General features: G+C 42.7%; 1 protein-coding gene across 1 annotated transcript in view; it reads left to right on the top strand.

The window, feature by feature from the left end:
* cacna1bb (calcium channel, voltage-dependent, N type, alpha 1B subunit, b) overlaps nt 1-13,111 on the top strand; it is a 131,559-nt gene that overhangs the window by 51,838 nt on the left and 66,610 nt on the right. Inside the window, exons 8-9 of the mRNA XM_076980781.1 lie at nt 392-579; nt 12,834-12,937. Coding sequence (XP_076836896.1) covers nt 392-579; nt 12,834-12,937 — 292 coding nt within the window. The remainder of the gene's footprint in view (nt 1-391; nt 580-12,833; nt 12,938-13,111) is intronic.

Genomic DNA, 13,111 nt, shown 5'->3' with positions numbered 1-13,111 from the left:
TAATCAGAGACATAAATCCAGGTTTCTCTCTGTGTTTAAAATGTCTGCCTTTGGCTTTGTCCTTATTAAGATAACCCCTGAGACTGTGTGTGTTTTTGTTTCTGTGCTTTTTTTTTTACCTTTGTGGGCTAATTTTGTGTACTTGCACAGAACTGTTTGGAAACATAATGAGAGAAAAAAAGTTAGATTTGTTTGCCAACTGGAATCTTTATTTGCATGTGCGTGTGTGTGTGACCATGTATGTGTGTATATCTGAGGGGATCTGTGACCAGTGCTAAACATTCAGTGAATGTGTGTCTGTGAAGTGTTACTATGTGTGTGTATTTGTCTATGGTTTGTCTGTGCTTAGTGTATATTGATTGTCCTCTCCTCCGTGTGTGTCTTTGTGTAGGCGAGCAGACAGCTGATTACCCGTGTGGGGCAGAAAGTCCCTCAAGAGTTTGTCCCAGTGGCACAGAATGCAGGGGCTACTGGAAAGGACCAAACTTTGGTATTACAAACTTCGACAACATCCTGTTCGCCATTCTTACTGTCTTCCAGTGCATCACCATGGAAGGATGGACTGATATCCTGTATAATGTGAGTAGCCGTCAGCGCTGACATGACACATGCACACATAAATCACATGAGCAGGTGCGGAGTCACACACTACACGCACACACTACATGCACACACACCCACTACACGCACACACTCTTTCTGGAATACGCGGTGTGTTTTCATCTCTAAGGTCGTCTGCTACACCACTGCTCTGAACACTTAATGAACTTCTACTTACTGAAACCTGCTTAGGGACTGAGTGTCTTCACTAGCAATAAAATATGATATATATATATATATAAACTTAATCTGCAGCTGTTCAAAATGAAAAATCAATGGGCCAGATTATCTGATCTGTATCACAGGTGTAAGGATTACCGTGAGCATGGCTTTGAAATATTGAGCTGAGCAGTGTTCAAAGTGATCTACGCCACTTCCATTCACCTCCACCAACCCCCTCCCACCACCTCCATCCACCCCCTTCTACCCCTCCATCTCCTTCCACCCCTTTTACCCCTCCATCTCCATCCACCCCTTCTACCCCTCCATCTCCATCCACCCCCTTCTACTCCCTCCATCTCCTTCCACCCCTTCTACCCCTCCATCTCCATCCCCCCCCCCCCACAACAGCGGACTGCTCCCAGCTGAACAACCTGTTCCCCTCTTCAGTCACTCACTTATTCACTCTCTCTCCCTCTCTTTGACTGCCTCACTCTCTGTCTCTCTCCCTCTCTGTCTCTCCCTCTCTCTGTCTCTCTCCCTCTCTCTGTCTCTCCTTCTCTCTGTCTCTCTCCCTCTCTCTGTCTCTCTCCCTCTCTCTGTCTCTCTCCCCTGCCCTCTCCGAGTGTTCCCAATAAATAGGGCAGACAGACTTCACACCAGCTGATGGAACTTGAGAACAGCCTATCAAACCCTGATTTGTGCTTGTTTTTTCTAAGCATAGACAAGTGGCTTCAGAAAACTCAACACCTCTTTAAGCCCTGGACAGATCCTTTCCAAACGTGTTATTTAGCATTTGGCAGTGTAGCAGAGATATTTTTAACGTCTACTGTATGTCTGTGTCCTCCTGCTTGATCATACTAGGTGTTGGGTAACTGCTGGACTCTAGGTCATTCTGAAGCCCAGAGCACTCAATGGATGCGTATAATGAACATATTCTACAGTAAGTGCATAATGGTGATTACATCGAGCAGGGCTTTCAGGCTGGTTTTATGCTTTTCGTTTCATACTGAAGAATTTTTAGAAGCTTCAATGTTAAGACAAAATAGTAGAAAAAGCCTGAGATCTATCTTTATCTATTTGAACCCAAGATCCATCTTAATGACATGAAAATGTGCTTGAGCACTGTTTGGTCTGACTGTATTGGCATGTATTTTAGATTATGTAAATTAGAGGTAATTTTACTTAAGTAATATAATCAGTTGTACAGAAGGCAGGTCCTCTTATTCATGCTATTTATGACTGGAGAATCATTGCTATGCTGTATTCAGGCCAGTAGAAGCCATGAAACAAAATATCAGCTTATTGGCAATTTGCATTTACTGATCCTGTAGGGTAAAGCAGTCCTTCTAGCCCTGAAGGCCCAACATTAACAGTAAGTTTCACTCATTAATAACACCAAACATAACTTAAACCCAGCTCTGAAAATTATAGGCCTGTCTCACAAAGGAGCAGTAACACATGCTCTAACACAATAAGGCATTTTCGATTATTTACACACAAGATCTGATTTGAAGATGATTATTATGATAATTTGCATTTCAGCTGCACCCACTCCTGAACAAATGATCAGGGAGAGGCTTAGACTCTGCCTCTAATTAGGAAACGGCCATCTCACTGGCTTAGCTGGTTTCCTGGGCTCATCTATCAACAGATGCTAAAATGCTTCACAACTGTTTTGAACATGGCCAGCACATATAATGGGTTGATGGATGAGATCCGATCATCAAATAGATACATTTGTAAATGTGGGCGGTGAAGTACTGTACATTATATCATTATCTAACCTCGCATGTGAAAAGTAAGCAGGAAATATTTAGGTCTGGAATACAATGATCATAGCCGGCAGGCTGAAATATGTTTGTGTACTGTGGTGGCATGTTTTGGGTGGCCTTCTTTCAAAACTGGTTACTCCACTTCTGCTAACTGATATGAATGGAAAAAATTAACTGACAATGGCACTCCCTTAATTGGCAGCTTACAGAGTCGACGCTGGCATACACTGAGCCTTCAGAGTCTTCACTATCTCCCACTGGTACTGTTCAGAGGCCTTCGGGCTACTTACAGATAAGCTGGTTTCCAGACTGCCAAAGTGGAAGTCCTGTTTGCGTCTGCTGGGCTTCAAAAGCGCTTATTTACTTTCATCCGTCTGTTAGATGTGGTGATTGGGGGTCTGAGCTCTCAGAGATGTGCTAAGGACGTGTCCGATGTCGACGTGTGGTCTGAAGCACTGATGCTTTTCCTGTTTCTTTCAGTTTCAATGACTGAAGGTTCATCTAGAGTCTGTGGGATCATATTGGAGCACCATTTGTGTCTTTCTTGGTACTTGATGAAAGCTGTTGTTTAATGATGTTTCGTGAGGACTATTGATTGATTGATCTATATTTAAATTGTTGATGATCTTTGTGTGAACATTATTAATGAATAAGCACACTGTTATGGGATTAGTGTGAGATAAATAGTCTTTTCTGTTGTACACTGTGCTGAAGAGTTCTAGGACTCGAGTAATACTACAGACTTGGAAAAAAAAAAACTCAAAAACCTTGAGATCTCGGGTTAGAATGGGCAATTGGACTAGAAAGAACAATAAATGCCACAGTCTTGCCTTTCTAACATTGTCTATGTCCTTTGCTCAGACTGGGTGTGGTACAAGCGCACACATTCTTCTCTGACATTTGATTGTTTGAGATCTATGGTTGATAACATCATGAAATAAAAATGATAGCCTGACTCCGTTTTCTAGATTACATGCTAGGCCGGACTTCTGGATTGATGACTATCTTTATGGCAATACAATGTTATGCGGAAGGAATGAAACTGCCCCTGTAGATGAGAAATATAGTAATGAAACAGAGGCCATGCACCCAGCAGCATAAAACACACATCCAGTTCATCTCTACCTCAGGAAGTGACGGATCAGTTCAAAAGCAAGCACATGACAGGATTGGACCGTGTGTTCTAAGACTTCATACACCTCAGACTGAGGAGGTGATGGGATGAGCTCCCGCCCACCAAACAGGGTCGTGTGGCAGCGTTTGCTAACGACACGGTGGTCTTCATTTCATGCTTGTTGATTTTATTACGTTTTTGCTGTAGTAGATTAATAGATTTCTGCCTAATTACCACTGCCGTGTCATGCACTGTTACAGAAGTCTGATGAGTTCTGTTAGAATGACAGACTTTCAAATTGCGTGAGGTTATTAGAGTCTAGTGCATACTGAGCAAGAAGATGAATGCGAGAGATTGCTACGATAAACCTGCTGAATATATTACCAAAGCCTCTGTGCTGTGCGCCGGGTCATGCACTAGGTGTGCACAGTGACGCTAGTAGGAAGTGTCTCTTATTAAGGCATTAAATTAGTCCCTTAGATTTCAGGGGTTTGTCCACTATTGAGTGTCTGGACAGCCAAAACCAGTGTGTGACCAGTGAGTAAAGCCAGGCTGAGGTTGTGTATGCAGTTGCAATCTTTCCGAGCCTGGAATAGCTAAGAGTATGAGAGTATGTGCCTGTGGGGGGGATGTGTTACAGTGTATGGGGTCAGCACCACCGTCTTGTTAGCACAGGCTGAGTCACAGGGTCCTCCATGACCCTTGACCCTGTCACTGGACCATCCTGTGCTGTCACAACTGTCGCCAAGCTCATTAAACACAGTTAAAAATAGTGTGGTGGGGGGCTGGGCTGAAAGGTAGAGTATCTGCAGTCAAGCAGTAGTGAATCATCTCACCCATTTTATTGTCTTGTCGTCTCTCTCTGCCTGTCTCTATCTATCTCTCTCTCTCGCACGCACACACACACACACACACACACACACACACACACACACACACACACACACATTCTCTCTCTCTCTCTCTGTCTGTTTCTGTCCCCCCTTCCTTCTTTGTGGATGTAGCTAATTAGATTGGCTGTGAAGCGGAGAGCTGGAGGATCATGTGGGCCTCGACCCTCTGAGGCGTCTCTCAGAAACAAACCACTTGTCTTTTTTATCGCAGGACTTCCGGCTGAGGTGAAAGATGGAGCAAGATGTTCATTGGAGTTTAAAAGCCCTTGAATATGGCCATAGTCTTTCACTGCTTTCAAAGCCTTCGTAGAACTGAACTGCATTAGCTCATTGCTGTAGTGTGTTGTATGCAGACAAACAGAACACATGAGATCAAAGCTGGTCAGACGGGTGCAATTTATTCACTAGTATAAAAGCATTGTGTTGTATATATTTATAAAATACATAATATATATATAGCTCTTAAAAAGATCTTTCATCTTTGGCATTTTGAAATTGCACTTGCTTTAGAGCCCTTACATACATTATAGATCACATCCCTTTGTTGTTTTAATCTTGTGTTTCGCTTGGCTTTAATATCGTTGCTGTGCTCCCTGGGAAGAGACGTGTGATGTTTCTCCCTCTGCTGCTGTCCGAGAGTCACATGATCTTTACGTTGTGCTGTTGCGTTGTGTCTTTCTGCTGCACGTGTCGAGTGTTTTTGTTGTGTCACACCTCACGTGGGTGTTGAGCCTTGTTCCACACGTTTTTATCATGTCCATTTATAAGCCCTTTGAGGGGCGTTGGGTCTTTATAAGCAGCTGTGGTATGATGTCCCTTTATAAGCCCTTTGTGTCAGTATGACTGATGGTCATCATTAATGATGCGTTTGCCTTGTTTTGCACACTTATGTTTTGTTTAGTTTCATTAAACTCTTTAGGAAGAGTGTTTAGAGTGTTGGCTTCTTTGCATGCTCTTCATCTCTGACAAAAGGCTGTCTGGTTGACTGTTTGTAGCTGATACAGTGTGCGGAGTTTGTGTACAGATTATTGAGTCTCTTGTCTTAAAATTTAAATATAATTCAGAACTGACTTTTTTTTTTTTTTTTTGCAAAGCAACTTGTAATCTGATTAATAAAGGTCACCTATATTTTAAAAGCTCACCTCATCTTCCACTACTACCCTTTCTAGATGAACCCTTTCTAGAGGAACCATTTCTAGATGATCCCTTTCTAGATTATCCCTTTCTAGATGATCCCTTTCTAGAGGAACCATTTCTAGATGGATGCCTTTCTAGATGAATTCCCAGTGTATGGTATGAACATGCCAGTTTAAAGCTCCGCTACCTCTGAGCCATTTTTCCATCTGAGAGAACAGGTCTGCCTGCCTGTTCCCACGTGCTCCAATGCGGGTGACTGACAGCTGTTTACAAAATACCCCCGACACGACACGATTCTACATGATTCAATCAAGTCAGGCTTGTGCGGGGAGACTCGGCGGAACCTGAGCTCCCTGTCACAGCACGGCGGCACCTTTGTTTTGCGATGGAGATCATTAGGTCGGAGCTATTCTGACTCTCTCCACGTTAGGGCTATTGGGCCTGTCAATCACTGCGGACAAGATAGCTTTATTTGCTCTGGGTGGAGGAGACGGGTTCGGCCGAGGCTCGTCCCCCACTGCAGTGTGGCGTCCGCCCTTTCTCGTGATGAAACCTTTTGCGTGATTTCTGGTGGAGATATGCTATTGCGGGCGACAGCGTTGTGATGCTGTTTACCAGCCAACACACCACACTGTCAGATAGACGCTTCATTTGCATGCAGTCGAGACCGAGACCGGGGGATGATCGCCGTTCAGAAGTACGGCGGATGGGCCTTCTCACTCTCGTCTACTTTTAGAGTAATCGCTCAGTCTTGCATTGTTTTTGCTTTAACGGTGCATCTCGTCGTCTCTGACTAGCCAGTGCAAAACCATCATTTAAGCCATCAGTCATATCAAAAAGGGTGATGACGTGGGCTGTGTTTACTCTCAGAGCTGGTAGCAATATTAATAAAAGGTGCTCTGTAGGCCTCGCTGGTGATGAGATGTTTTTGTAGATTTGCTATTAAGTTAGCTTAATATTTGAATGTAGAATGATTGATGTGGGTCATGAAACAGTAACTTAATTTAACAATCTAGGAGAGCAAATTGAAAGTATTCTCTGTGGGAATATGAATCGGTTATGTAAGCAGTAGATTACAGTCTTGCTAGTAATCCTCCACTGCACGAATGCTGTTGTGCGTTTATCTGTTAACCTCCTTCATGTCATTACCAGTCAGTCCTCCATGATGCGTTATTTACACTATTGCGCTTTCACTATTCTCTTGTCATCTGCGATAGTGATGGATTTGTGACAGGATGCTATGCTAGCTTGGCATGGCATCCCGTTGTTAAGACAAGGCAATGTAATGCATTCAACTGCATATGTTACATTTTTAATGAACAGTTACCAAAGGAAATTATATCTATCATCTCTGTAGTAGACACTCCCTCTCTGAGAGAGAAGAGCACACATACACAGAGGTGCTTTATTCTAATGTGATATATTGCCTTGGTCTTCAAGAGCAGATTAACTCATCCTCTGTCCAACACAGGAGCAAGTTGAGAGCACTCAGTGTTCTGTAGTAATGGCGGCCGTATAGAAGGACTCCCTTCGCCTCCCCAACTCCTGTCACCTCCTCCTCTCCCCCAGGCAGATTTGTTCCTCCTCCTACACTGTGCAGTTCTGTGGGAGGTGCTGGCTCCCGCCAACTCGGGGCCGGTGACGTAGCAAAATCTTAAACGTTTGTGCTCACAGTACCTGCCGAGATGTGTCTGTGGACAGTGGCGCTTCGGCAAAGCACTAAAGCTGTTTCACTTCATCCTCTCCTTTTTCTTTAACTGTAGTATGACTTCAGGCTCAAATAGCTGACTCCCAAATTCCTGACACCTTACCTGCTTGAAAATGCACGTTTGAGCAGTTCCTCTCTTCTACATGGTTGTGTTTCCTTCAGCGAGGGCCATTTTTGATGGGGGTGAGCAGGTAGAAGGCTGACATACAGTGGGAATGAGTGGGAAACAAATGTCATGTGCTTAAGCAAATGTAGGTTATGGAGATTAGAAAAATATAGCGTGTGGGAGAATGAAGTAACAGATGTTTGCAGCCAAGGCAATTAGCAGCATTTATCTGTAGTGTCCTAATGTAATTGAAGCTTTCAACGAGAGCGCAGGGCATAATCCCTGTTCCTTCTTACCTGATTTACCTTCTCAAAGGCCTTGAAACCTCCCTGCTGAGTTAAGAGTTGCCATCTCTTCATGACCGCTTGGAAATGTTTTTGATTTGAGCAGAGAGTGCATGAAATGAGTGAGAGGAAAGTGCAACCAGCAGATTGTTTAAGTGTGAAGCGATGAAAAAGAGCAGAGATGCATCCTGGGACAGCATGATGATGTCATTACGCCACAGCTTCACTGTTTTTGGTTCTTGTTATTATATCATTGTTTGACTAGCATTTTGTGCTACAGCTTAGCAAAGTGTACTTTGACATTACTATACATAACAGCTGCAATATTTGCTGGTTTTTGTATATTACTTATGTTACGTTAAGAGCATTTATGAGGGGATGGAGGAGTATGAGTTTTGGTTACACACAGATCCCTACAAGTCTGTTAATCTGTCTTACAGTCTGGAGATGTACTGGCTCCTGCTGAATATCCATTTTCAGCTTTTCTTCAGTGCGATCCTAAGGATGTAATTAGTAGAATTAGGCCAATCAATCCCGCCTGCTCTCCCCATCATGAGCACTAAGGCAGTTTCAAAGTTTCAAAGTTTATTTGTATCGCGCTTTTCACAACACATGTTGTCACAAAGCGCTTTACAGGATTTAAAAGGTTTAACAATACTATGGGTCCAGATCCCTAATGAGCAAGCCAAGGCGACAGTGGCGAGGAAAAACTCCCTAGATGGTGGGGAATAGGAAGAAACCTCGGGAGAACCAAGACTCAAAAGGGAACCCATCCTCCATTGGGCGGCCCGTTAACACACAAATTACGCAAAATACAGACAAATACACAAGTCACACACAAATCACACAATCAGACTAAGTAAAGGTAAAAATGAAAGTTCTGGGTTTTGATATTGTCACTGTAAATGTCTGTTGATGAACGCCAGGCTTTCATTCCATGTCGGAGCAGCGATGCTGGTATTGTAGGCTCCGACTGCAGTGTTACTCTCCAGGTGAACCTTGGAGAAAAGATACGAGATGTAGTAAATATGTAACAAATTAATCAAAGGCCAAACTAAACAGATGAGTCTTTAATCGAGTTTTAAACATTGAGACTGTGTCTGAGTCCCGAATAGAGGCAGGAAGATTATTCCACAATTGTGGAGCTTTAAAAGAAAAGGCTCTTCCACCTGCTGTGATCTTTTTGATCCTAGGAACAGTTAATAACCCTGCGTCCTGTGAGCGAAGTGAACGCGCTGGGTTATATTGTTCAATAAGTTCACTAAGATAGTCTGGAGCTAAGCCATGCAGCGTTTTATATGTTAATAAAAGTATTTTATAGTCAATACGGAATCTAATTGGCAGCCAGTGTAATGACGATAGTACGGGACTAATGTGATCAAACTTTTTAGTTTTTGTTAAAACTCGTGCTGCTGCGTTCTGAACCAGCTGGAGTTTGTTTATCGATTTACCAGAACATCCAGCTAAGAGACTGTTGCAATAGTCTAAACGAGAGGATATGAATGCATGGATTAGTTTTTCTGCATCACTAGTATTTAATATGTTTCTAATTTTGGCAATGTTGCGCAAGTGAAAGAACGCTACCCTAGTTATATTATTAATATGTGTATCGAACGAGAGATCTGGGTCTATTGTGACGCCCAAGTTCTTTACCTCTGCGCTGGGGGTTATAGTAAAAGAATGTAGATTCAATGCTACATTATGTATCTTGTCTCTCGCAGCCCTAGACCCAACTATTATTAATTCTGTTTTATCGGGATTTAGTGCTAGAAAGTTACACGCCATCCAATGTTTAATCTCTTCTACACATTTCTCTATTTTACTGTTTGCGCCTAAATCATCGGGTTTTGCCGATAAATATAGCTGAGTGTCGTCTGCGTAGGAATGGAAACTGATGTCGTGCTTATGCATAATCTCGCCTAGGGGTAACATGTACAGTGTGAATAGAAGTGGTCCTAGGACTGTCCCTTGTGGGACACCGTATTTAACCTGCACAGATTTAGAGGTTTTATTATTAACACTTACACATTGGAAGCGGTCAGTCAAATATGATCTAAACCAGGAGAGTGCGACTCCTTTAATACCTACCGTGTTTTCTAGTCTATCCAGCAAAATGTTGTGGTCTACAGTATCAAAAGCTGCACTAAGATCTAACAGTACAAGGAACGAGACTAGCCCATTATCGGCCGATATTAGTAAATCATTCACTACCCTGAGTAAAGCTGTTTCAGTGCTGTGGTTTGGTCTAAATCCTGATTGGAACTTTTCATGGATACTATTTGATTGGAGATGGTGGTTTAACTGATTGGAAACTGCTTTTTCTAAAATTTTAGAGATAAATGGGAGATTAGAAATGGGTCTATAGTTGGCTAGAATCTGCGGATCTAGATTCTGTTTTTTAATCAAGGGTCTAATTACGGCGCATTTTAATTGTTTGGGCACGTACCCTAGGTTAAGGGAACAGTTAATCATATTAAGTAAGGGCCCTGCAATGGCTGGGAGTAGGTCTTTAAATAGACGGGTTGGAACTGGGTCGAATATACATGATGTAGGCTTAGATGAATTAATCAGTGTTGTGAGCTCTTTTTGCGATATAGGATCGAAGACATTTAGCTCGGTAATATTTTTGGATGCATAGTTACTAATAACTAAACTACTGGGGTTGGATTGGAGGTTAGGCTGCAATGTATTATGACTCTGTAGTCGGATATTATCTATTTTATTATTAAAAAAGTTTAAAAATTCATCGCTAGTGTGTGTAAGTGTTGTATTAGAACTAGTGTCGTTGATATTTCTTGTTAGTTTTGATACAGTCGCGAAGAGAAATCTAGGGTTATTTTTGTTGTTTTCTATTAGTGTCGAATAGTATGCGGCTCTAGCTTTTATTAAGGCATGTTTGTATTTGACTATGGCGTCTTTCCATGTGATTCTAAACACTTCTAGTGAGGTGGATCTCCATTTTCGCTCCGCTGCTCGAGCTGCCTGTTTTAGAAGACGGGTGTGGTCGTCATACCATGGTGCAAGCTTTTTCTCCCTAATTAATTTTGTTTTAACTGGAGCTACACTGTCTAAGGTATTGCTGAGTGTGTAATAAAACTGTTGTGTTGCCTGTTCTAATTCATTGGGCTGCAGTGGCATAGTGTTCGGTAGCTCTGGTAGTAAGTTTATAAATGTTGCTGCAGTGTCGGATGTGATAGTGCGCGTGGTTTTTGTATGGCGCATCTGATGTACATCGTATAAAGCCATTTCATATATTAGTAGGGAATGATCTGAAATGGCGTCATTTTGGGGGATGACTGCCAAATGTTCTATGTTTAATCCGTAAGTAAGTATTAAGTCTAAGGTGTGTTTACAGCGGTGGGTAGGCCCTGTCACATTTTGGGCTATACCTACTGAATCTAGTATGGAGTCGAACGCGATTTTCAGTGGGTCTGATTCATTTTCATAATGAATGTTGAAATCACCCACAATTACAAATCTCTCGATGGTTAAGACTATTTCCGAAAGAAACTCAGCAAATTCCTTAAGAAATTCTGAGTAAGGACCCGGCGGTCGATAGATGGTCACTAGTTTAAGCTTTGTTTTATTGCCTATAAGATTATTGCCTATTTCACCTATCAGAGCCTCGAATGAGTTAATAGAGGTGGTTGGTTTTACAGTAAAACCTATATCTATGTCATATATTGTGGCTACTCCACCTCCACGCCCTGTGATACGGGGCTGATGAACATAACTGTATCCAGGAGGAGCTGCTTCATTAAAACTTACATATTCGTCCACTCTAGCCCATGTCTCTGTTAAACAGAGTGCATTTAGTCTGTTATCTGTGATTATTTCGTTTACTATCACAGCTTTTGATGCAAGCGATCTAATGTTTAAAAGTCCTAGCCTTAGCTTAATATTGCTGCTTACTTCGCGTTGATTATTTAATTTAATTTTAATTAGATTTTTAAAACATATCGCCCTGTTATTCTTATACCTGCCACGGCTAACAGACACAGTCTCAATGGTTTGGTAGTTAGGGAAGTAAGTTCTACTTAGCTGATTTGCGTGGTTTGTTGTGGCTGGTCAGGCTCGGCGTAGCACGTCCTCGATGTTCCGGGAGAGGACTGCCGAGCCTAGGCGACTGGGGTGAAGTCCATCTCGGCGGTAGAGTGACGGACGCTCACGGAAACTCTCCCAGTTGTCGACGTAGTCCACGCCGACGCTGCCACAGGTGTCCCGGAGCCAGCTGTGGAGACAGAAAAGACGGCTAGTTCAACAGAGAAGGTTCTTTAATGTGATTCAGTCGGGGCATTGGCCTTATCAGATCAATCACCAAGTATCACACTGATGCACAGGTCTGTAAAGAAGGCCAGAAGGTAAGGAAGAAGAGAAGAATGATCAGTATCATCTGTAAAGGGGTCAGTGGATTGGCAGGTGATTTAGGATTACAATCTTAATCAAGATATTTGCTCTATATCAGAATTAATTCAGGATTTTTTTTTTAGAGTATTAAGAATTCAGATTTAATCACCTGCAGCCAACTTCACACACCTCTGCCCAGTAAGCTTGAGAGCAGGTCAGTCCGAGGCTCGGTTCTGCTCGGTTGTGGGGCGTCCAGCAGTGAGGAGTGTTGTATCTGCCACAGCTTCCAGAGGTCCTGACACTCACAGCTGTCCGTTAACATCTCCACATATTCCAAACGGCCTAAACCTCTCAAGCTCCCCATTCCATGACCCAGTAGTTCTAACAGGAGCCCGGGGCTTGGCTGGCACTCAGGATGTAGCTGCTACGTTTCTATGACGGCTGCATGTGGGAGAGGATTTGTAATGACTCAAATTTATTTTGCATTACACTTTCGCTGCATGAGTGTATAATATAATTAGTCCTAACTGTTTTATGCACATGGCAGTCTTCTCGTTAAAGCACCAAAAATGATCTATCTTGGGGAAGTGTTTGACCCCTGGGGATGCTCACCTATGCCTTAAAACTAAAAGTATATTTTGTACATTGCAAATGAGACTCATCAGAAATCAGTGCTGCAAAAGTTGTGTTTATGTGGCTTGTGTGTGCAGACCAACGATGCATCAGGCAACGCATGGAACTGGCTGTACTTCATCCCCCTCATCATCATCGGCTCCTTCTTCATGCTCAACCTGGTACTGGGTGTCTTATCAGGGTGAGTTAGATGTTCGGGCTTTTCATCACTGCCCTTCTATCTCTTCTCCTCTTTCACTCTTTCTTACTGTTCTCTTTCTCTCTATCCCTTCTTCCTTTTCTCTCTCATGTGTTTTTTTTTTTTTGTTGTTTTGTCAAGAGACCAGGGACTCTTCAAGTCTTAAAGCATCGGGAC

Source organism: Brachyhypopomus gauderio, chromosome 18 (assembly GCF_052324685.1).
Source record: "Brachyhypopomus gauderio isolate BG-103 chromosome 18, BGAUD_0.2, whole genome shotgun sequence".
In the NCBI taxonomy this organism is placed as follows: domain Eukaryota; kingdom Metazoa; phylum Chordata; class Actinopteri; order Gymnotiformes; family Hypopomidae; genus Brachyhypopomus; species Brachyhypopomus gauderio.
Note: the sequence above shows the minus strand (reverse complement) of the source record. Positions and strands in the feature narration are given on the sequence as shown.